The following is a 25,711-nucleotide window of genomic DNA, read 5'->3' on the forward strand; positions in this document are numbered from 1 at the left end:
TGATTGGTGGAGAGACACAAAGGCCCACGATTTATGTTGGAGATGGGGGACAACATGAGGCTAACTGATTGGTGATTGGTTTGGAGTATGGACACGTGGTGCTCCGGGAGTATTGAATAATTTCCCCAAAAGACACAATAAACTATTTGAGCCACAACAGACAAAACATCACATCTAACTCATAATTATTACACTCTTCTCTCACAAAAAAAGTCAAAAAAATTAAAAAATAATTTTTTAAAAATAATTTAAAATTATAAGGATTTGTATCTCAAATTTTTTTTTAAATAATTTTAAGTTATAGGAGATGGCATCTCAATTTTTTTTTGATAATTTTTAAATTATATTGAGTGGCTCCAATTTTCCTCCTTCTGTCCACGGTTTGAGACCGTTGTTTGAGACCGTTGACCCCTCTCTCTCCCTTCTTTTTCTTCGTCCCTTCGCTGGTCTGTCTCTTTCTCTCTCTCCCTCTCTCTCTCTCTCTCAATAAACAAGGACGGAGGAATGAAGGAGGGATAATGGAAGAACTGCCCAAGTTCTCTCAAACCCACTTCTGCACGCACTGCTCTCCTACTAAAGAGAACTCAAAAAGGTTTTCTTTACTCTCTCAACTTTATTTTTTATTTTTATTTTTGAATTTATAGTTTTTTTTCTTGATTCCTTTCTTAAAATTGTTTACTTGTCAATGCTACTATATCTACTGGTATCCATAAGTTTTTGTATTACCGTTTTGGATTTCCATTTTCTAGATTTTAGCTATACTGCAATGATATATCTGTTCTATTATATAAACCACACAACTCATTTGGTATGAATGCCTATGTGACGCCATATTCTGATTTCAAATTTTGTTTTTTCAACTTCTTGTCATCATATATACAAATGTTTATAAACATAGAATTCAGTTAACAAATCAATCAAATTGACAAAAAAAAAAAAAAATGATGGTGTAGCTGAAACAGATTCTGTCAGGACTAACTGAGTTGTAGGCTTCATTTTTCAGCTTATTTAAGCTTTCAGCTTAATTTAAACTATTTTGATGTGTTTGGTTTAGCTTAAGCTTTTAGCTTTTTGTAAGTCAGAAATCAGCTTATTTTTTGAGTGGGACAGGAGAAGCTTAATTTATAAGTCAGAAATCAGTTTATGTTCATAGTTATAAGGTATAAGCTGTTAAGGTATAAGCTATAAGCACTTTCCCACAGCTCTACCAAATAGGGCCAATGTAAATTACTGGTCCATACAATGCTTTTTTTTAAATACCAGCCCAAATTTGTCAGTAGGGTCGGAAATTGCCAGAAAATGAAACAGAATTGCAAATGTTTTTGTTTTGTTTTTTGTCCAGGATGGTATGTACTTTCCAGTACTTGCTGGTATGGAACGGTATTCAAAACCTTGCTTAAAACTTGGATTACGGTTGGTTGTTCCTGAGTCCAGTTGCATAATTGAAGTGCAAGGCATTTGTTTGATTACAGTCACTATTCATAAAATTGGGTCACAATTTTGGATCAAATAATTGGAAATTCTGTTGAAATTTGGTCAATTTTGCTGCGTTTTTAAAAACAAGTCAAGTGCTCTCATGCCCAATGACCATCACAATTATTTATCTCTGATTCAAAATAAAAAATCTTGACACAGCTTAGGCATCCGTAGGATTATCCGACATAATTCATTTCTATTCACTTCTAAAATATCTAAACCATTGAATGAATTTTTTTAACGAGTGATGTATGCACGTAACTTTATCAACATTTTTGGCCTAGTGAACCCAAGTTCGGCCAAGAACTATTTGGCTAAGTTCCTGACCGTTCAAAAGACTTGACAGTAACTGCATACTAGAAATTGGAACTAGTGGTACTGTGGATTAGAGGATGAAACCTAATGCTATCGAACAATGTGCATCAGGACATTGTAGTAAGGTAAATTTTTGTCCAGTTCTTCATTATTGGTAGTAAAGAAGATGAATATTTGTCCAGTTTTTCATGAGTTGGAATATGAGATAGCACTGACAATACATGTCTAACTCCCTGCCCTCTACTTATTTTCCTATTCTGCACCATTGCTATCTCCACCTATTTGGTAATCAACTTTCAACTTCCCAAAAAGAAGATAGGAAGACATGAATATTTAACAAATTCCTCTCTTTGACTAGAAACTCCAGCTCCTTAAGCATGTGCACGCATAAAAAAAATATGCCTTTGCTGTTCTTACTGGAATTATGAAGTCAACGTTTCTCCATTCTTGTATTTGTTTCCTTTCTGTATCACCCATTCATTTCATTTGATCTAACTCTGTCATTCTTGTTAAATGCTTAGGAGAATGGAAGAATCCTCAGCAATTATTCTTGTTGCTTTTCTTGTAATATGTTGTGCAAGTGAAGTGAGATCAGATGCGTCAAATCATCGGTACAATGCTGGAGATCCAGTTCCTTGTTATTCTAACAAGGTTGGACCATTTCACAATCCTAGGTAAATGTCTCAATCTTTACATCAATGGATCTTAAACCACTTTTTTTCTTCTTCTTCTAAGTAATAATTTGTTAATATGCAATCAATCTTTGTGTTTAGTTCAACTTGGTTTTTTTCTACATTTGTGGGATATCTATATGGGATTTTCAGGGTTAATGTTGCTTCAGATATTTATTTGCTTCCTTGTGGAAGTTGCATTTGTAATCTTCTGGTTATTAAAGTTGTTTATTCAACTTTTAATTTTTATCATGTTTCAATATGTATGCTTTCAAATTGGTTCATTTTCTCATCCTATGTTTTGTGGTTCTTTTGAAAGTTTATGCTTCATTTTATTTCAATTGCACTAATCCACTGATTTTTACTTTCAATTGGGTAGCAACTTTGCTTATTGTTTCTATTGGGCAAGTGTATTTGATAGCACATGATCCTAGGCTGTTACAGTACAACCTTTCTTGTTTATATCTAGCATAGATTATATACCTTACTTTAGCTTTCTAATTCTGCTTTCATTGTTTCTTTTTCTTTGATTACAGTGAAACATATGCTTATTATGATTTTCCCTTCTGTTTACCAGGTTTTCATCTTCTTCTTTTTTCATATAGTTTTAATTGTTGCTCTTGATAGGTTTTCCTTTAACCATTTCTGTTTTTGTTATTGTTGGCCCAATTCATTGACAGAACATGTGAAAGAGAAGAAAGAATCCTTAGGTGAGGTGTTGATAGGAGATCGGCTTGCTTCTGCTCCATATAAAATTGACTTTCTAGTAGAGAAAGATGCTGAACTTGCATGTAAAAAGAAGCTGAAAAAGGAAGAAGTTTCTCAGTTCCGAACTGCACTTGCACAAGACTATTACATTGAAATGTACTTTGATGACTTGCCAGCTTGGGCTTTCATTGGAAAAGTTGACCGGCCTTATTTAGCTGAAACAAATGACTACAAGTACCTCCTTTTCACACACATGGTATTTGAATTTCTTTATAATAAGGAACATGTGATTGAGATCACTGCTCGAATAGACCAAAGTTTCGTGATTGACCTGACAGAAGATAAGGAAGTCAATGTGGAGTTCACTTACACTGTGAAATGGAGGGAAACAAACATTGCATTTGAGAAGAGGATGGAGAAGTACTCTTCGTCTTCTTCGCTGCCACGTCACTTGAGAATACACTGGTTTGCAGTGATGAACTCATGTTTGGCAGTTCTTATCCTACTTGGTTGTTTGGTGATGTTTTATGTGCGAGTCCTCAAGAAGGATATCAATAAGTAAGCCAAATATTTAAACGTATGCCAAATATCCATTTTATTTATACATATTTTTCTTTTACTTCAAATGTTATTTGTTTTATATAATTTCTTGAAAGGTATGCGAATGATGAGGAATTGCTTGATAATCAAGAGGAAAAAGGGTGGAAAAACATCCATGGTGATGTTTTCCGGTATCCAAAGCACAAGTCGTTGTTTGCTGCAGCTGTTGGTTCTGGCACCCAGTTGTTCATTCTGTTGGTATCTTACTACAACTGTTGGTCTATTTGGCCTATCGCAATTCATCTGATATTTTGTTTGCAATTTCTATTATTCCATGCAGTATGTTGTCCATTATAATGCTAGGATTTGTTGGAGTATTTTATCCATATAGCCGAGGAGCGTTGCTCACTGCACTGGTGGTCGTATATGCAATTACATCGGGGATTGCAGGATATACAGCTGTTTCTTTATATTGCCAATTTGAAGGGACCAATTGGGTGAGTGCTAAAGGGTTCCATCTGCCATTTTTATTTTTTTTGCTTTGAATTTGGTGTGAATGAAAAATAAACCATGTGGACTAATTACACAATTCAATTTTTTTGGTTTGACAGGTGAGGAATTTGTTATTGACAGGTTGCCTTTTTTGTGGGCCTCTATGCCTTACATTCTGCTTCCTTAATACTGTTGCCATCACATACAGAGCAACTGCAGCGCTGCCACTAGGAACAATTTTGGTATTGTTGTCTATATGGGTGCTTGTAGCATTACCATTGCTTTTGTTGGGTGGGATTGCTGCAAAAAATAGCAAGTCTGAGTTCCAAGCTCCTTGCCGCACCACCAAGTATCCTAGAGAGATTCCTCCACAGTGTTGGTATAGGGGTATTCTTCCCCAGATGGCAGTGGCGGGCATATTGCCTTTTGGTGTTATCTATGTTGAGCTGTACTATTTGTTTGCTACCATATGGGGTCACAGGATTTACACCATCTATGGCATCCTATTTAACGTCTTCATAATTCTGGTCATTGTAACTGCTTTTGTGAATGTGGTTATGACATACTTTCGGCTTGCTGCTGAAAATCATGAATGGTGGTGGAGGTATAGTGTCTTCTTGCCTTTGTTTTTTAGTCTTATTTGTTTATTTTAGGTCACTCCTCGATATTATTTTTAGTACATCAAAAACTTTTTTTCTCTTCTAGAGACCTGTTGCTCTGTAGCTGCATGAATGAATTTATACAAATTTGTTAGGTGCTAGACAATACTTGTTTTATAAGTAGAAGCCAATTAATTCCACACACTTTACACATCCACTTGTGGCCATATGAATTACTCGATATCCATCAAGTCAATTTTTTCTGAGTATTAGGAATCATATTATTTAGCATGGAACACATTGAGACAAACTTTGTTGCAACAGACTCAAAATTTATTTAGAGGGCTACTACCTTTTTCCTTTGGCCCCCGCCTTTTTTATATTTTTTTATTACAATTTTACCCTAACATCAATTTCCATTTTTGACCCCATCTCTATTCCTCCAACCCTAACCCCAGACCCGATCCAACCCAACCCAACCCCATCTCCACATCCACCTCCACTCCGGCCAGCAACCTCCCCACCATCACCAGATCCGACCACCTTTGCCATCCTCCTCTTCTCTTCTTCTTCCTCCTCTTCAAACTCTAGCCACCTTCACGAGAGATCAGAGAGAGAGAGACAGAGATCGAGCGAGAGAGAGAGGCGACCCAGACCGACGATCCGAAACCAGATCGACGGCGATGGGGGGTTGAGGGAGAGGTGGTGGTGGTGGTGGTGGTGGTGGTGGGTCTGGTCTGGGGATGAGTTGGCGACGATGACAGGGAAGATGGCGATGCCGTCGATAAGGAGGGCTGGAAAGTTCATGGTGGGAGTGGCCATTGGAATGCGAGAATCAGATAAAGAGAGATTGGAGCATTTGGCGATAGCGGCGATAGGCTATGCAGGTGGTGGAGGATAGACAACGATAGCGGGTTGGTTGCCGGACATGGGGATGGCGGAGAAGGATGTGGCCAGAGGTGGTAGTGGTTGGGTTAGGAGAGAGGGTATAGTTGGTATTAAGGTGAGGGTTCAAAGAGAAAATGGAGAGGAACTCACTAACCTCTTCAAAACCTCTTTGTTTTCTTCGATTTGAGCCAATCAGATTTTGAATCTGAGGTGTCTTTTGTCATTTCCCTCATTCAAGGACCATTTCCCTCGAGTTCCTCTCGAGGTTAGTTCGCTTTTCCTGAGTTTTCAACTTTATTTGAATTCTTCTCTCTCTTAGGGTTTGGTTTGTTCAAAACTTCATCATTTTGCTCATTTTTGCTCATTTCTGCATCTATTTCAGATGGCTGACGATGTCCCGCATGATGGGGGTTTCCCGGCACTCCCTCCAGCGGAGTTTGCCGCAGACTTTGCGGCTGAGCCGGGGGTTGAGCCTGAGCCTTTACCACTGAGCGTAGGTCCCTTCGACCCCGCGAGGTATCACCCGAAGACCCATATTATACTTGTGGCGGGAGGCATCCACACTTTCACTGATTTCGACGAGGACGCGCTAGACGATCTCTTGCTGAGGGAGCCGATGTCTCATTTGTCGGCCATTGCTGTGGAGGTACCAACTCTGCTTTTCCGTTCAGTTGAGTCAGGTGTTCTGTCTTTTCCCCATTGTCAACATACTTGTCAGAAAGGGCACAACTGAAGCTAACAATAAAGGGCTGAAAGCTCTCTCATCCTCCACGCAACGAGGTATCAAGCCAAGTGCGAAGCACGAACCGGAAATGAAGCAGGATATTCCACTCCCTCATTTGGACAGATCTGATCACGTCCAAACTCCCCAGCAGAGTCGCCAAAAACTGTAGACGCACCCTTGGGCTTCATGCTACTACAGTTCGGACTCAAATGTCACGGTTCTGAATCTAATTCCGCAAAGTGCAATGCAAGACCGATAAATCACCAAAAAGTCCAAATCCGACAAATCATTTTGGAAAATTGATTTTTAAGAAAGAAGTGCCAAACATAATACAGTTAGGTGCTAATAGCAGCCCTCTTTATTTAATGCATAAGCATGTCATCTCCAAGTTATCATTCAATATATTGATTATCGGAAATTGCCATTGCTTTGGGTACCTTCAGTTGGTTTGTATTTTTTGTGTTTATAACTATAAAAATGAGAGAAAATAGGAGATTTTTTGGAGAAAGAAAAGGAAAGCATAAGATTCCCTCTTTATCTTCCTAGACGACCTTCATAAAACTAATAATCTAAGTTGCCACATAAAGTGAATGCCGTTTGGGGTTCGCTAATACGGAAAAACCTAAACTAAGTAGTATATGGAAAATTTTTGCTAGAGGCTGATTGCTTCTGAGAGTAAGTTGAAGAATAGTTTTTTCCCTCCCCTTGGATATGTACATACACTAGCTTAAAGGGATATCCTAGAAGTTGGAACCTACTCATACTGAAGTTGACCCCACTAGAAAATCATAGATGTGATCTTGCTCTATCATCTTCATGTGTTTTTGGATGTAGTGTTGAACAACTTCCTTGAGATTACAATCCAATTATTCCCATGTGTATTGAAGTAGTTAAATGGGTTGCAAGTGTCATATACTATGTTGCTCACTCTCATCTTTTGCTTTAGCTCTTAAGACGCCACATTCTCATTATTGAAATCTGTGGTTGCATCATAAATTTCCTAGCTGTATGCAGAAAAAGATATCCATTACTTTTCTATGGGTTGTGTAGACTATAAAGTGCAGCCATAACTCTAGGAGTTCACTTATTGTAGAAGATTTTCGAATGTGCTATCTTCCTACTTCTCATTCGACTAATCACAAACATCAGGCTCTTTGATTTCACCATTCATATAGCACACTCCCTTGCTTCATGAATAAAAGAACGGATTGCGACCAGATGAGACAATGAGCACTATTTAGCTTAGCTGTTGTGTTTTGAAAGATGGAGTTACCACTTGGATGGTAATCTGACCATCAAAACATATCATAACTGAAGTAGCCACTCGAAGCAAACACATAGAGGGTACGGGATCTGACCACCAAAACATATCATAACTGAAGTAGCCACTCGAAGCAAACACATAGTGGGTACGGAATCATAAATCATCCTTGAGGGAATCCCAAACATAACATAGTCATAAGAGCCAACAAAAGTTCTAGCTTGATCTTCCATTAAGGAAAATTGCATTAAGCACTCAAAGAACACAACATTTCCATCATTATAGCATCTTAATAAGGAGTTTGGTGACAATAATAATAATAATAATAATAATAATAATAATAATAATAATAATAATAATATAAAAAATAAAATAAAATAAATCCTAGAAGGACCAAGTAAACAAAGTCAGATAAGGATGGGACTTTGCGAATAGATCAAGCAAGGATAAAATTTTGCAAAGTGAAAGAGTGAAATCCTCCAAACCCCAAAAATCCCGAAAATCAGTGTATCCTCTATGCAAGCTTGGATTGGTTAGAAAAAGACATTGTTCTGCTTTTCCGTTGCGCCAAAAGCTAACTCTTGGCTCATTTGAATAGTTAGTTCCTTTTTTGGCCTTGGCATGGATGGCTTCTGAACTTCAGTTTGCTCTTTGAAATCATGCATTTTCTTAGTAAATGATCATTTGAAGCAAACTATTTCTCGTCTCTCGGAAAATATGAAAAAAATAGAGTGATGTTTACCGTCTGCATGTTAAGTTGATGCAGAGCATTTTTGAACTTTAGTTTGGAAGTGTAGTTAATATTCCTCATAGAGTTATAATTCATCACTCAGCCTAATCTGGGGCATGTTAGTTAAATCACAAGCCATAATGTTTGTTCTCACTGCCTTGATCCATATTCTTTTTTGAGTTCTTATCCTTCTGGCATCCTGAACTATAATTAATTATATCTCACTTCCTTTTTAGTACTGTTATTCTTCTTCATTCTATATAGTGAAGCCATCTTAGATGACTCGCCATCATTTTTCCCTAAATTGGCACTGCCTTTACTGATTAAGTATTTGTTTGTTTATTACATTTATATCCCTCTTGTGATGCCGTCTATCACTCTTTTAACATCTGTCATTTTGGCTGCTGTCTTTCGCACCTTAAATTCTTAAACTTGTGCATTCTGGGTTATTTTCATAGTTGATATCATACGCCTTGTGTAGCTTATAATAACTGGTAATGGAAACTACCTATAATGCGATTAAATATGTAGCTGTTTCCAGGTCATGAAACTATTTCTTAACGAGTTTCTTACTGTATCAAACCATGCTGATTTGTTAAAAAGTTCACTTTTTTGCTAGTGTTAAGATCTATTACTTGATCTCCACTTTTTTTTGCTAGTGTCAAAATTAGGCAAATGATATATAGGCCTCCCTGAGTTTTCAGTCTGTCAATTTGCGCAGACTGATCTGAATGCTTGATTTGATACAGGTCTTTTCTTTGCGGCGGATCAACAGGCTTGTTTGTCTATGGCTATTGCTTGTACTACTACCATTCACGGTCAGATATGTCTGGTTTGCTGCAAACATCATTCTTCTTCGGTTACATGGCTTGCATTTGCTATGGCATTTTTCTTATGCTTGGTACAATTGGTTTCCGTGCTTCGTTGCTCTTTGTTCATCACATATATGGCTCTATCAAGTGTGAATAGCTGACCATGTCTTCGAGCAGTGTTCTTCCTCATTTTCTTCCATAAATTCAGTTACAGAAAAGGTTTAGAATTGATTATGAGATTGTGATGTGCATTGGCTTAATTGTTTTGTTGGTATTTGTAATGGGGAGAATTTTTATGTGAATTTTTTTTTTTTAAAATGTTGCATTTTTCTCACAAATTGTTCAAAGAAAATATATGTATGTTTTGTTGTGTCAAACTGATTTGGCCATTTGGGTTTGATTTCTTGATGGAGTCTTGAAGAATTTTGTCTAGCTTGAAAACTTTGGATTTTCTGATTTTTGCATCCATCCCCTTCTTGTGATATTTGCCTGCAAATTTGATTTACATTAAGGTGATCACATTTGAATAGTATTTGATGTGTACTAACTATATCACTTACTAACTACACAAAATTCACTAAAAACAAATAAAAATTTAGATATATATTTTTTGGACTTTCGTTTGTTTTTAATGATTTTTTTTCCCCATATTTTGTTTTTTGTTTTTTTTTAAAAATTTTTTAGATGAATTTAATCTATATATCTACAAAGTAAAATAATTTGACTAAAATATGAAAAAAAATTCAGTAAAGGCAAACGAAAATTCGTTTAAAAATAATTTTTGAGAATTTAAACCAAACAAATTTACTCAACGAGACAAAGAGGAAAATTATTATTTTTTTTTAAATTTCAAAAAAGTCCATAAAAGACAAAAATCAGGCTTTTCAAAATTTTTGTAATTTTTAAATTTGTATACCCAAGACAGAACGGAAAACTAAAAAAATTTGATATAATTTTGGAAAAAAAAACAAACACTAAAGACCAAAAAATTGAGAAAAAAGTAACTTATTTTTTGTGTTCGGAAACCCCCCACTCATACATATTTTATTATTTTTAATTTAAAATCTTACTAATAAGTATCCTTAAATACAAGATAAAAACAAAAGAAAAAATTGATAGATTCTTGAAAATTCTTAAAACTTTCGGGACATTGATTTGTGATTATAATTCAATTTTAAACAATGAATAACAATTACAATTAAACAAACAATAACAAATCGGTATAACAATTTAACGTGAAAAAAAAAATCACAATTGAAACACCTCTAATTGTGATAAAAAATCACAAGTCAAAGTCACAAAACAATTCACTCTATTTGATTAGAAAGAAACATATGATAGAAAGTGAAGTGAAAGAGAAAAAAGATAAATGAAATTTTATTTTCTTGCATGTGTTTGACTAGGATGAAAATTATGTAAGAAAATGATGGAAAATTTTCAATATGTAGTTTGGAAAGCATGAAAGTTATAGAAAAATTATTATATTTTCCTAAATTGCCCTGATACTTCTTTTACAAAACAACAATCACAAAAATATGTCAATATAACAACTTAATTTTTTTTAAAAAAGTATTGCCAAGCATCAATTGACATACATGTCATCCAATATTATTTATTTATTTATTCATTTATTTTTGCCTTAACCAAAAATACTGACAAATGAAATGAATTTTATTCATTTAAAATCAATGCCATAGCTAGTTATTATTTATGAGACCCAAAGAACATGTAGCAAGAAATCTCTTGAAAATTATGACTAACTTACTTCAAAATACAAAATGACAAGTTCTTTTTTTTTTTTTTTTTTTTTTTGAATGACTGTTCATCTTTGTGCTATCAAAAAACATTGACCATTAGAATTTACTTATAAATCTTCCTAATATTAATACTAATTATTTTGGAAAACATATAAAAAACTAAAGACCAACACCCAAGAGTTTATAGCAGTAGTTAATTAGGTTTAAAAAACATGACTAAATTTTAAAAATGTAGCTCAAGCTCATACTTAGAATACTAGAAACTAAAATCTCACACCTACCTAGGACAAATACCAAACAGAGACAATGACCAGAACCAAACAAATTACTAAGAAAGAAGAATATCAACAAAGACATGAACCTATAATTTAGAAACTTTATCCGACTTCAACTCCTAGCCATTACTAAATACCATCCGAACTGCCTTGTGATAGTTGTCGAATTAAAAACAAGTAGCACATATCTTAAGGATATATCAGAAATGCTCTGGCTTTTATAGGATCTCCATTCAAGTATTCAAAAGGAGTCATTCGGCTATTGATATCAAGCTCTTTAACATCCATTACGGCCTTGTAAAGTTCCAAATAATCTATGCAAGGCTTACTCTTCTCATATGCATTAGCCAATCTTGCCATGTTAGTTGCAATGGCAACCATTGTTTCAGCAACAAGCTCCGCACCTTTTGGCTTCTTTGACTGCTCTGTCACTAGCTTTGAAGATCTTTGGTTGCGCTTGCCAAGTGTAGGTTTTTGGCTACTAGCATTGCCTCGTTGAGTTGCAAATTTATTTCCTTCTATGTCACCTACGTCGTTTTCCACCATGTTGTCAATGGGATCGAAGAGATGTGAATATTCATCCTCACTATCATTTGTTTTCTTTGAAAAGTTAGCATGTACATCCTTGGTAGAACATGCCCATTCACCGGTAGCCCTTTTGCATCTGGATTTGCCTACATAAGTCATATACCACCATAATTTTTATGTATATAACCAATAGTCAATTCCTAAGAACATATATATGTTTATATAAAAATAAAAAAAAAATACTTACAGCAACATATGTAGTCGATACTTGATCATTGCATTTAACCATTTTTGTCATTGGATTCCAAGAAAATCCACTTTTACTCAACATTTCCTGTACCAATCTATATTTTTTCTTGATAGTTTTTAAGCGATTAACACAATGCTCACGATTGAGAGAAAGGTTAAAGCTTGAATTTAAAGATGAACAAGCTGTAATATAAGCTTGATCTTTAAAGCCCTTATCCACTTTGTACCCTTTATTAGCTTGATGCACTAGTTCTAAAATAAGACACTTATCCATCTCTTTAGACCAAACTATGTTCTTTCCTCTTTTCTTCCCATCTCCTATGGGCTGTTGAGACTCATATGCCTCCATTTCCTATAATAACAACTCACAAGTACGCTTAACCAATAACATAAGATCAAATCATTAAAAAACTAAGAATACTACAATTGAAAAAGACTATCATTTATATTGTTAATATTTAGAGTTCAACAACGAAATACTACCATTGTTCAATAATAATAGAAAACAACGAAATACTACCATTTACATTTATCTACAAATAAGCTTGCTTGTTTTCATTTTTCCGAAAACACTTTTCAGAAAATTCTACATCTTATTTCCGTATTTTTTTGTTTTTACTGAATTTTTTTAATATTTTAAGTAATTTTTTTAGTTTTTAGACACACCTAACATAAATACACCTAAAAAGTAAAAAAATTGTAAAAAAAATCTTTTAAAAATTCACTAAATACCAAAAATACAAAAAAAAATACAGGAATTCAGTACATTTTTTTGTATTTTTATGTATTTATTAATTTTTTAAAATATTTTTTCACAAATTTTTTAATTTTTAGATACATCTAACTAAGGTGCATCTAAAAAAGTAAAAAAAAATGTTTAAAATTTAAAAAATATTCACTAAAAACAAAAGAAAACTCAAATCAGTTTTTGAGAATTCTATTGATGTCTTCGACCAAATCAGCCCACATTTCATTCATTATTTGCGTTCAAATTCTCTTTCCTTCTCTTCCATCTTCAGCCCTAGTTAATTGTATGTCAACGATATCATGAATAGGAGCAGTTTCATTGTTAATCTCTCCATCGACAATATTTAGAAGTGGATCATATGGCGTCGCTCCTCGAATATGATTGTGCATGACACAAGTAGCAATTACTAACTTCCTTTGAGTTGTATAGCTAAACATTGGCTTTTCCACCAAAATTCTAAATCATTTTTTTAATACCCCAAAAGCTCGCTCAATTGCATTTCGTAGTGATGAATGCCTATGGTTAAACAACTCTTTTGCTGTGGTGGGCACTTGACCTCTAATTTCATTTAGATGGTATCTTGTATTTCAAAATGGGGTAATGTAATGCTTTAGTAAAGGAAATCCCGCATCAAAAAGATAGTATTAACCTACAAAAGAATAACATTTGGCTTAATAATACATAATAAGTTCAAAAACATTTATCATTATTTATATGTTAAATATTTACCTGGAAGACATGTGATTCCATGTTCCCTATTAATAGCACAACCTAAGATTCTAGAATCAGATGCTAACCCTTCCCATCCAGCTAAGACATAGGCAAACCTCAAATCAAATGTGCAAGTTGCTAATACATTTTGTGACAACCATTGTTTTCTTCCACGAAATCGAGCTACAGGTTCAACAGAAACTTTCACACGAAGGTGTGTACCATCGATTACTCCCACACAATCCTACTTGGAGCAACATCAAATGATAGTATAGAGAAAACATGTACAGGTATTAAACTATGTTATATATAATAAGATTTTGCCTTAAAATATGGCCACAATCTAGGATTGTCATGTATCTCTTTAGGTGTCTCCATTTGAACTGAAGGTTGCTTTAAATAATTATCTTCCATACTTATTATTGCATCCATGACCATATGAAAATATCGGGACACGGTTTCACCAGATCGCTTGTAGTAGCGTTTTGCAGGACGACTCTTGACATTGTGTGATACTATGTGTAAGAATATTGCAACTTGCTCCTCAACACTACAATGCACAATATCTTTTAGCCTTCTAGTACCCCTAAGGATGTACACAAATTTTTGAAAACACTCTATGTTCATTCGTAGTAAGTCGTGACAATCTGCATCACTTTGTGTTACCTCACCCACAAATTCACATTACGTCAGATAACAATTTCGTTGGTCTCTTATCGTACTCTAAGTAGTATGCACCATAGAAATATGCTAAGACGCCAACAAATTGTGCATCTAACAATGTAAGTTCTTCATCATATTCGACAATGGTATCCATCTACAAATATGAAATCGATGTGATAAGCACATAAGGACATCTCACTAACAAAATGCAGCCCCCCCCCCCAAAAAAAAAAAAAAAGAGAGGAGTAAATAACTAGTTAGAATAGGAATTGGCAAAAACAAGTGGAAAATAGAAAACAACCCAAAAAAATAATAAAAAATAAAAAAAATTATCAGGATGCATGATTAACTAGACATATTTGGGAAGAACAACACAATTGAACAACCACCAGATTAATCATATGTTTATGGTATAAAATGAGAAGATACATGTGCCCCTTTCATTAGTACACACAGGGGCAAATATTCAGCACATAAATCATATAACCTAGATTGATCTTATAAGAACATATGATGTCATACTGGTTCATGAATTTTTTCAAACATTTGGTACTTATATATATTGCCAAAGCAAAAAGCTAAAAATAATTTTATAGAACAAATAAATAGCACAAATCCAAGCTCAAACCAACAAAAGAATTCTATCATTACTAAACCCATGAAAAATTATTCATTGAAATCCATCATCAATTTATAGCAACGAACCCTACGCAGAGATAGTAGAAAAAGCCTAACATAAATATCCTAAACTTCACCTACTTATCAATTCAAATAAAGAATGAATACAAATCCAAAAATTATGATAGCTATTTCACCACCTAAAAAAATTAAATAAATAAATAATAACAGAAACATATTTCCAAAATTATTCAAGATAAGACATTGATCTTTGTTAAGAAGACTAAGAATACAACAATATAGAGTAAAGAAAGAAAATAACTCACAGTGAATCACAAAGCTGAAATTGTTGATCTATTGTAAAGAAAAATCAACAATGCTCTGAGTTCTTGCAACTGGAGACGATGAAATATTGGGAGAGAGAAATAAGAGAGATACAATATCTTCAATATACTTAGTTGATTTTGTAGAGGGAAACATGAAAATATATATCAGATCAATCTGCATAAGAGGGAGTTATGGAGGGAAAATGGCAAAGAGGGAAACCAAAATAAACGTGCTAAGTTTTGTGGGAAAATTTAAATTTTCCTGTGAAATCAATAGAGTATCTAATATGCTAGTTTGAGTTATACAGGAAACTTGAGTTTCTATTACATTTTAGGACTCTCTTTCTAAACAAAAACTTAATTTTTTTAATTTTTAATTTTTTCTTTTTCTTTCACTTTCTTGTATTCTCTCTCTAACCAAACTGAGCCTAAGAAGATGAAAAAGAATTACATACGAGAATCCTCAATTACCTCGTGAATCTACGCTCAAATTGAACCAAACCCGACATGCCTCTTCCACTACTGTTTTCACCTCGAACTTGCCTTGCCCAACATTGAATCCACAATGCTCATGTTGAATCCATGACACTGAGCCACTCTCCATCAAAGCTTCAAACCCAAGTTTCTCAGAATTCACCGATGAACACTTTTGTCTTTTTGTGAATGAAAGAATAAAACAACCTTAATGTTTGTTAATATGTAGTTCGTTGATCAATTGATTACCTTCTATACATCAAAGAAACTCATATATAAACACTCTAAAGTATAGAATACTTTGGTTTTTACTCCTCTTTGAGAATCTGGACGGGTTCAACCCTAAAAATAACAAACAACGCACTTTATACTAAATAAAGTCACGAAGACTGCTCGAGTAGTGTGACTAAAGACGGTACTTACATATAGGACAATCACTCGAGTGCAACATCTACCGCTCGAGTAGTAAAACATGTTTCCTAGAAGTTCATAACGTAGGTAGAGATACTGGATGAATCACTTTACCGCTCAGCACACGAAAAACCACTTGAGCGGTTAATCAACTTTGACTTCTTTCAGCTTGATCCCTGCACTTAGTTAGTGAAGTGGCAAACAAGGACTGCTTAAAACAAGAAATGAAATGTCAGTGCAAACTCCTTTACTTAGGCATAACTCGGGTTGGGTTCGCATCTAAACTCTCATAACTCACAGATACAATAGAGCGAACAAAAATACAATTGAATAGAATTTTGTCCAACGGGATTGTCAATTACAAAAACCTTCCAATCTCTCTTTGGAAATTCTGTGACAAAACGCAGCTAACAAAGAAAATCCTAATCAGCCCAACCCATTACAACCAACAAAGACAACTTTCTCAAGGTCATGATTTGCAAAACAATTATTAGTGCCACAAGAGTATATGATAGCATGAAACTTACGACAATATGAAAAATTGAAAAAAAACACCATGCTATCAGATAACAACATCACTTCAAAAATCTCCCCCTGAAACATACTCTCCCCTTTTGTCATGAATTGTCAAAGGAAGCTCAATGAGCAAAAGTAAGGACAAAAGCCACACAAGCAAGGATATGATGATATAATAACCAATAGCATGCGATAAATAAACAACGCATAGCAACATGTAAACCAACAAGTATCTAACTCCCTCTCAAAACAATCAATGTAAGTCCATACTCAACAAGCTCCCCCTCAACAAATAACCTCCTCATCGAAGGACAACAAGCTCCAAAAAAAAAAAAAAAAAAAAAAAAAAAAAAAAAGCAAACGAAAAACAAAAATTCAATATGGTAGAGCAAGTAAGGAATTTCATATTTGTACCTCAAAACACATAAGAATATCTAAAAAATATAATTACTTGAAAACACATTGTGCATAATCTCTAAAAGATTCATTATGAAAGAATGTGATGAAAGAATGTGATGTAACATGTGAAAAACATAGATCTCATGAGAAAAAAGTGTGTGTGTGTGTGTGTGTGTGTGTGTGTGTGTGTCTTGGAGTTCAGCAAAAACTAGATTCAAATCCTAGTAGTGATTTGATGGCTGGACCTTCGGCAAGAGAATTTGTGAATAACTGAGAAAAGTCAAACCTCTAGTAATCAAGAGGTATTTGTTAGGTAAACACAAATGCTTCCCTTCAAACAATGTATACATTTTTCTTGCACACTCATCGGTGGCTTTCACGCTCAAGAGTATGAAAACTAAACCAGAGAAGGATGGAAAAGATAGTGAAGCTTGGTTGGTGACTCTGAGGTAGCATTTTCCTCATGCCATGTGAGACAAACACAGATGGGTAAGCAGTGGAGGTGCAAAAAGATGGTAGGGGGTTAAGAGACTCAACATCACCTAAGATATGCTAGCACTGGTCAATTTCTCAAGAAAAATACAAGAAACGCCGCTAGAAGTCCATAGAGAACTTTGATCACTTATCTAGAAAAGTTTGGTATTTGCTAATCCAAGAGTGTATATAGAATGAGACATACTAATCCAAGGACATACAATCCAAAATGAGTAATCACCACAGATAGCACACACTCATTAACAAGTAATGGATATTCTCATCAATTCCAATAGGCACCAAGAACTTCTCAAAAATTTCAAGCTTGCAAAACCATATAAGGAAAATCTTTTTGAATTTTTGATAAACAAAGTAAGAAAAAAATGAACAAACACTCACAAAAGACCCAAAAATAAGAAAAACAAACAAAAACTCAAAAAAAAAAAAACCGAATAAACAAATTAACCCAAGTTAAGCTTTCTCACCCAAACCGCTTTAGTATGAACAATGTGTGAGAATTGTAGTTCTTGGGTGGTGTCTTGACGTTGTGGTTCCCTTCCAATTCAATGGAAACCCTTCTCGACTTGGTTTTCAACCTCCTATTCCTTAGTTTAGGCAAACACAACCTCACTTTATATTTGGTCTCAAGCAATTCAAAACAATGAGGTCTAATGTGACCCTTAAGCCCATAGTGATGACAAATAGGAATGAAATTATCCTTGGCTACACAGTTATGAGACAAAGAAGAAGATGAAATGATATTACCTCTAGCCATTAAATCTTAAGTGCTCTTATCCTTGGAAGTTGAGGCTTTGGATGGTGAGACATGTCCTTTGATGACACCAACTCCTTCTTTATCATTGGCCATGTATTGAGTACTAGGAACCGCATCCACACTTTGTGCACTTGAAGCTTTGACACTTTTGAGTTCCAACTCCAAGGAGATAATTTTTGCTTTAAGCTCTTTCCCGGACTTTGAACAAGTCTCCAACACTCTTTCAAGATCACCATTCTTCTCGTTCAACTCATCATGAGTATGAAGCAATTGATTTCTCTCCATTTTACATGTGGAAAGTTTAGTGATCAAAGACTCCATGTCATTTGAGAGAACACTAACTTCCGCTTGAGCTTCCATGAGCTTTTGCTTTACTTTCTCTTTCCCCTCTTTACTTAGCACCTCATATTACCTCTAATACTCTTGCGTTGTATCCAAAGTGTTGCAACTCAAGTTCACTCCATTGCTCTTGAGGCTTCAAACTTCTCAAGTTTGTTACCAAGTCAAATTCATATGGCATCTTGAACCCTTCTTCTATGATCCTCCATAGGCTTGCATTGAATGCCAATAAATACATCCTCATTTGAGCACTCCAGCATAAGTATTCATTACCATCAAAGAAAGGAGGGGTGAAAACATTCTAACTAAGAGTATACTCAACTTGCCCCTCGGCGTAATCCATTCGTCCCTTGACTACAAAACCGCCATGAAAGCAAGAAATTGTTCGTGCCCTTCTTTTCCTTGAGCCTCGTTGTCACTTTCATTCTTATTAGACTTTGATTCATCATCCCAAGTGATAGCGAAGGTGTTCTTCTTCCTTAATTAATTAGGGCATTCTTGAGCAAAATGGCTAAATCTTTGGCATTCATAGTATTGGACTCTTTGAGAATTTCCTTGTATATTTCCTTTCTTCTTGTCGATTATAGAGTTAATTTTGAGCTTATAATTGCCTTTGGATTTATGAGTTGACTCCAAAAGATTAGGCTATTTTTTTTTCCCTCTCTTCAGAAAAGACTTTTTGAAGCGTTTTATAAAAGCGTTTGTCATCTTGGAATCAAACTCACAATCCTAATCGGAATCCTTCCAACTCTATGATTACTAATAAAAGTAACATCTTCTTTTTGTTTCCTTTTGAAACTCATATAAGCCTCATAGGTTTGGAGATTTCCAACCAAATGATCCAACTTGAGGTTATCAATATCTTAAGCCTCCTCAATAGCCGTAACTTTTGGTTGAAATTGATCAGGCAAGAACCTCAAAATTTTTCCCACAGTGTTTGATTCTGGTATTCTTTCACCTAAATTGAAGTTGGAATTCACAATGTCACTCAATTTCACATAAAATTCATCAAAGGTCTCATTACTTTTTATGGAAAGGTTTTCAAAACTAGAAGTGAGCCTTTGAAGTTTTGAGCATTTAACTGAAGAAGTGTCCTCATGAATAGTTTCTAAGATATCTCATGCCTCTTTTGCGACTTCATAATTACAAATACAACTAAACTCTTCGGGTGTGACGACGCAAAACAAGGAATTGATAGCTTTACTATTCCAACTACTATTTTGGTAATCGGTTGTGTCCCATTTGTCAATTGGTTTGGGGAATGTTACTCCATCAATGGTAATTGTAGGTTCGGTCCACTCGGACATGATGAATCGTTAAACTTTTTCATCAATTGCTTTTAAAAATGCTCTCATCCGAGCTTTTCAAAAAGAATAATTGGATCCGTCAAGTAGGGATGGTTGCACCGTAAAATTTTCCTAACGAGTTGAATCCATTATCACAAATCAAACAAATCTCGCTCCTTATAGCTTTGAAAAACAAAGATTGAGAGACCTGCTCGGATACCAATTGAAAGATTCTAAAAACCCCCGAGATATTGAGTTGTGATTATGATTCAATTTTAAACAACCAATAACAATCCTAATCAAACAATCAACAACAAATCGGCACAACAATTTAATGTGGAACCAAACCCAATGTGTCTTTTGCACCACTATCTTCACCTTGAAATTGTTTTACCCAACGTTGAATCCACAACGCCGATGTCAAATCCATGATGATTAGCCACTTTGGAATCCACCAAAGTTTAAGGCCCAAGTTCTCCAAAATCCACCAATGAACACCTCTCTCTTTCTATGAATGAAAGAACAAAACAACCTTTGATGTTTGTCGATATGTAGGTCATTGATCAATCGATTACCTTCTATACATCAAGGAAACTCATATATAAACGCCTTCCAATATAGAATACTTTGTTTTTTTACTCATCTTTGAGAATCTGGATGGGTTCGTGATGAGAATGCAAAATGTCATATTTTTCTCCCTTAATGTTTAGTCTTTTATACTTATTTGGTGTCTAAATGTACTCATTATTCTTATATTTTGATTTAGGAAGCAAATGGAGGCGTTAAATGCAAAACAAAGCTAATTGGGCGATTTTGGACAGTTTCGACATCGCTTCGTAATCTGGGAATAACTCTCTCATCCGAGATCCGATTGAGATGATCCAAGATGATATGGAACACCAAGAAAATCCTCTACAACTTTCATGTTTCGAGTTTTGAGAGATACTGGCTGCATCAAGGTCGAAATCGGGCTTGAAGTTGCTGCACCTGCACTGTTGACGTTCCAGAACGTTTCTAGTACGCGAATCCGACGCGGTTTATTCGCTGAAAGTTTTCAGAGCTGGTGCACGAAAGTTCCAGCTGTAAACACCACTTTCCTAGTTATATTAGGACTTTATTTTATTTTTAATATCTTCTTTGATTAGTCTGACTTGGATATTGTCATTTTAGGATAATATTTAGAATATTTTTAGGAGATTTTGTAGGCTTCTAATGCTGAGGGCAAAACGTGTATAAAAGGGGGAGGGAATCATTAGAGGAGCGCACACTCTCTCTCTCGCCTCTTCTTGAACTTCTCCATTGAGTTTCCATTATGGCCTTGCGTGGCTAGACTTTGGTAATTGGTTGAAGGAAACGGAAGCCTCGGAATCAATAAAACTATGAGATCTAATTTGTTTTTTTTATTGTTCAGTTTATGCTTTGAGTATGGGGTGTTCTTCTGTGCATATTCTCATGATTGTCTCATTTAATTACTAGGTTGCCTACTAGTTTATTATTCATTGCAATCTATTGTTAGGTTAGATATCAAATCCGCAATTGTTTGATCCCTCTAATTTGTGAAGCAACTAAGTTTTAATGATTTGCTGTGTCAGAAATTATTTTATCTTATGAAGAACACTCGACAAAATTAAATGCAACCGCTTGTGCTTGTGTTGTTTAGCTTCATCGATCTCTCTAATTCTTAAGGCTGTTACTAGATTAAATCTTTAGTGCTTGGCTTGGGTTGTTTAGTAGTTAAGGTTAATTAAATCGCTTATTTTCTAATTAACTGCAACTAAGGAGAGATAGGAAAATAGTTCCAACGGTGAATATTCAAAGTATGAATTGATATAATTTTGCATCAATGATCAGTTGTAAAATTCCGATGGTGAATGTTGACTTAGACTTAAGTCTTATTCTTTTGATTGATTTCAATACTTTAATCTGAATTGTTCCTTAGTTGTTCTTCTTAAATTTTTTTTTTTTTTTTTTTTTTACTCAAACCTCCATCCTTATTCACGTTGCATAAAAACTAAGATAAACACTCTCCATGGGAATGATCCTTACTTGCACAACTACATATATTTTGAGGAGTATAGGTTTTAAATTTGGTTGCCTACGACAGTATATCAGTTCAACCCTAAAAATAGTAAACAGACTTTATACTAAATAGAGCCACGAAGACCGCCCACTTTGCCACTTGAGCGATGTGACTAAAGGCGGTGCTCACATATAGGCCAACCCCTTGAGCGCAGCAACTATAGCTCGAATGCTAAAATATGTTTCCCAGAAGTTTACAGGCATAGATATTGGATGAACCACTTTACTGCATGAGGGCACGAAAGACCGTTCGAGCGATTAATCAACTTTGACTTCTTTCAACTCGATCCCCGTACTTACTTAGCGAAGTGGCAAACAAGGAATGCTTAAAACAAGAAACGGGATGTCAGCATAAACTCCTTTACTCGGGTACAACTCGGGATGGATTTGCATCTAAACTCTTCTAACACACAGATACAATAAAGCAAATAAAAATACATCTGAATGGAGTTTTGTCCAACGGGGTTGTTAATTACAAAAAACTAGGCTCCGTTTGGTTTAGTTTTGGAATTATAATTTGAGTGTGGAGTTGTGATTTAAATGTGAAATTGTGAGTTGAGTTTTCGAAAAGAGAAAATTTGTTTGGTTATGAGTTTTGAAAATAGTTTTTGAATTTTGAAAAGAGTTTTGAGTTTTGAGTTTTGAGTTTTTGAATTTTGAGTTGTATTTTGAAATTTTTTGGATTTATTTTTTTTAAATATAAAAAAATGTTTAAAAATTTATTTTTTATTTTAAATATTTTATTTTATTTTTTAAATATTTTAATTTTTTTAATTTTAATATTTTAAACTCAAAACACAACTCCACACTCAAATCGTAACTAAACACATAATTCAAAAACTCAATTCAAAAATTACTTTCAAAACTCATAATCAAACACATAACTCGAAACTCTACACTACTTCCAAAATTCCACATTCAAATTGTAATCAAAACACATAACTCAAAACTTAATTCAAAAAATATTTTTAAAACTCATAACCAAACACATAGCTCAAAACTCCACACTACTTTCAAAACTCCACACTCAAATCATAACTAAACATATAACAAAAAAATTAAAATAATTAAAAACATATTTATAAAATTAAAAAATATTTAAAATAAAAATTATATATTTAAAATAAAAAAATATATTTTTTATATTTAAAAAATATATGATTTTTTTTAAAAAAAATACAGCACACAAATATATGAAATATAGAGAACATTAAAATAAATAAATAAATATTTAAAATATAAAATATTTACCCCTAAAAAATAAAATTAAGAAATTTGTTAAATATTAAAAATAAATAAATCAACAAAATTTCAAAATACAACTCAAAACTCAAAATATAACTAAAAACTCTTTTCAAAATTCATAACCAAACAAATTTTCTCTATTCAAAACTCAAAACTTAAAGCATGACTCCACACTCAAATCATGATTCTAAAAATAATTAAAAAAAATTAAAAAAAATATTTTTATTTATTTATTTTTAAAATAGAATTTTGAAAAGAGTTTGGTTTTAGATTTTGAAAAAAGTTTTGAGTTGTGTGTTTGGTTATGCGTTTTAAAAATAATTTTTGAATTGAGTTTTGAGTAGTTTTGAGTTGTGTGTTTGGTTATGAGTTTTCAAAATTTCTCTTTTCAAAACTCAACTCAAAACTCAAAACTTAAAACATGACTCACACTCAAATCATGATTCTAAAAATAATTATAAAAAATTAAAAAAATGTTTTTTTATTTATTTATTTTTAAAATAGAGTTTTGAAAAGAGTTTGGTTTTAGATTTTGAAAAAAGTTTTGAGTTGTGTGTTTGGTTATGAGTTTTAAAAATAATTTTGAATTGAGTTTTGAGTTGTGTGTTTGGTTGTGAGTTTTGAAATTTTTTGATTGGAATCATAATTCCAAAAGAGAATCAAACGTAACCCTAACAACTCTAAAACACTTATTACTAAATTTTAAATACTTTTAAATTTTTTTTACACTTTATTAAAATAATTTTTTTTAATCACATTTTGAATATTAACAAGGCTTCAAACGAGCTAAGTCAGTGTGAATAGTAGGCTGTTTAAGTTTGACTTAAAATTTAACGAGTTTCAAAATATATTTAAACTTGATTTATTTACATAATGAGTCAATCCTGAACGAAAATTTAACGAGCCGAACACGAGTCAAACTCAAATAGTTTGATTTTTTTATGATACATATATACTTGTCAATGCAAGTTGAAACTGGTGAGCCCACAAAAGGGTCCGGCCCACGACTCAGGACCCAGCCCACGAACTAGATATTAAAGCCCAGTAACCTTGAGAAACCAATGATGGACCAGGACCAATAGCATTCAAACACCTGTCGGGCAGGGAATCAACCATGTAGGCAGACAAAGATATTGCAAAGTTATTGCACCAACACATCAGCCATTAATGAGGCTCTTGTAGCATTAAATGTGACAACCCCTTCATGCCGGAGGATATAGACTTGCCATGAATGATGCGAGCTAGAATATAGACTTTCGGCCAACAAGACAGTCTGGAATGGACAAGAAAATGATGAGAAAAGCATATAAGGAAGCTTTCGAGATACGTTAAAGGTTAAGTTCTTCATCCTTTTTTTCTCTCTTTCTCCACAATCAATCTACTCTATCCTAACTCGATCGTCGGAGTGTCCGTCGGGGGATTACCTCCCCCCTTGGACCTTTTTGCAAGAACACTCTGTGGACTTCAAGGCCAGCAGACCCGTTAGAAGTGTGGATCAACCCAACCCATCCTCCGTTAGAACTGTTGCATTAACAATTGGCGCCATGTGTGGGAAACTCCAACTCTAGTCGATAGTTGTGTTCATTGTCATCGAAGGGAACCTCGTCTTCACCCATCTCCTACGTCAGGGTGGATAGTAACGACAAGGTCTATGTCTTTCCAACACAATGCTGGTAACCTTGAAGTTAAGTCCTTTAACCCAAATAACCCACCTCCGTATTTCGCAGAACTTACCAACAGCATCAACCGTCTGACCGAACAAAACCAAGCCCTGATCAACACTTTACTCCAGCGCGATTTACCTATCCCTCATCCACCACCACAAATAGTTCCCCTACACTTGGAACAAGCCCACAATCACCACCAACTCCCACCACAGGTGTCCCACAAAATATTTCCACCATTCACCCCACGCCATCAACTGTCGAATCTCGATGGTCTGCACCCCCCTCTTTCCGGCTAGCAACTTCGGCAAGAGATGCCACCGCCTTTCCATAACCACCTCCCACCACACCATGCTGCCACTTACGAAGGCGAAGCTAGCAGGATTCAACCACCAATTCCTGCTTGCGAGGATAATGCCCCTGTCTGGGACGAGGAGCTGAGGGCCATAAAGCTGCAGCTGCAAGGGGTCATGCAGAACATACAGCACAAAGCTTCCTCTACCGTCAACTCTCTTTTTACCGCTTCCATCAGAGATAAAGCTCTCCCTCCCAAGTTCAAAATGCCATCGATCGACACCTTCGATGGTACCATTGATCCGATCGACCACGTGGAAGCATATCAGACACTCATGATTCTCTATGCCTTTCCCGATGAAATCATGTGTCATGCCTTCCCTGTCACATCGAATGGGTCGACGCGCCTATGGTTCAGCCAGCTTCCCCCAGACTCTATCACCTCCTTTTGCCAGCTCAGCGAATCCTTATTGAGCCATTTTATTAGTGCTCAGCGACAGCGACATCTAGGGACCCAACTGCTAAACATCCAGCAAACGGAAGGGGAGTTACTGCGTAACTTTGTCATCTATTTCAATGTCGAGGCCTTACAAGTGGAGGAAAATGATGACAAGGTCATTCTCACAGCCTTTATGGCCAGTCTGCGCCTATTAGATTTCCTTTT

General features: G+C 34.8%; 1 protein-coding gene across 11 annotated transcripts; it reads left to right on the forward strand.

Annotated features, from left to right (window-relative positions):
• The first annotated feature begins 374 nt into the window (after nt 1–374).
• LOC114297929 (transmembrane 9 superfamily member 2) lies at nt 375–21,013 on the forward strand. Of its 11 annotated transcripts, none has more exons than XR_014343665.1 (9): nt 379–592; nt 2,313–2,465; nt 2,999–3,039; nt 3,143–3,728; nt 3,827–3,964; nt 4,051–4,207; nt 4,322–5,954; nt 6,072–6,752; nt 9,154–9,593. XR_014343665.1 is itself a non-coding variant. In XM_028242401.2 (8 exons), the coding sequence occupies exons 1-8, from the start codon at nt 519–521 to the stop codon at nt 9,371–9,373; spliced, it is 1,854 nt and encodes a 617-aa protein (XP_028098202.2). In that variant the 5' UTR covers nt 375–518; the 3' UTR covers nt 9,374–9,593. The 11 variants fall into 11 exon arrangements, 5 of the variants coding, with proteins under 5 accessions (XP_028098202.2, XP_082749806.1, XP_028098205.2 ...); XR_014343664.1 differs by having other exon boundaries at nt 6,072–6,747; XR_014343663.1 differs by having other exon boundaries at nt 6,072–6,335.
• The last annotated feature ends 4,698 nt before the right edge of the window (nt 21,014–25,711 follow it).

The sequence above is a fragment of the Camellia sinensis genome, chromosome 11, assembly GCF_055761805.1.
Source record: "Camellia sinensis isolate YWXY chromosome 11, ASM5576180v1, whole genome shotgun sequence".
Taxonomy (NCBI): domain Eukaryota; kingdom Viridiplantae; phylum Streptophyta; class Magnoliopsida; order Ericales; family Theaceae; genus Camellia; species Camellia sinensis.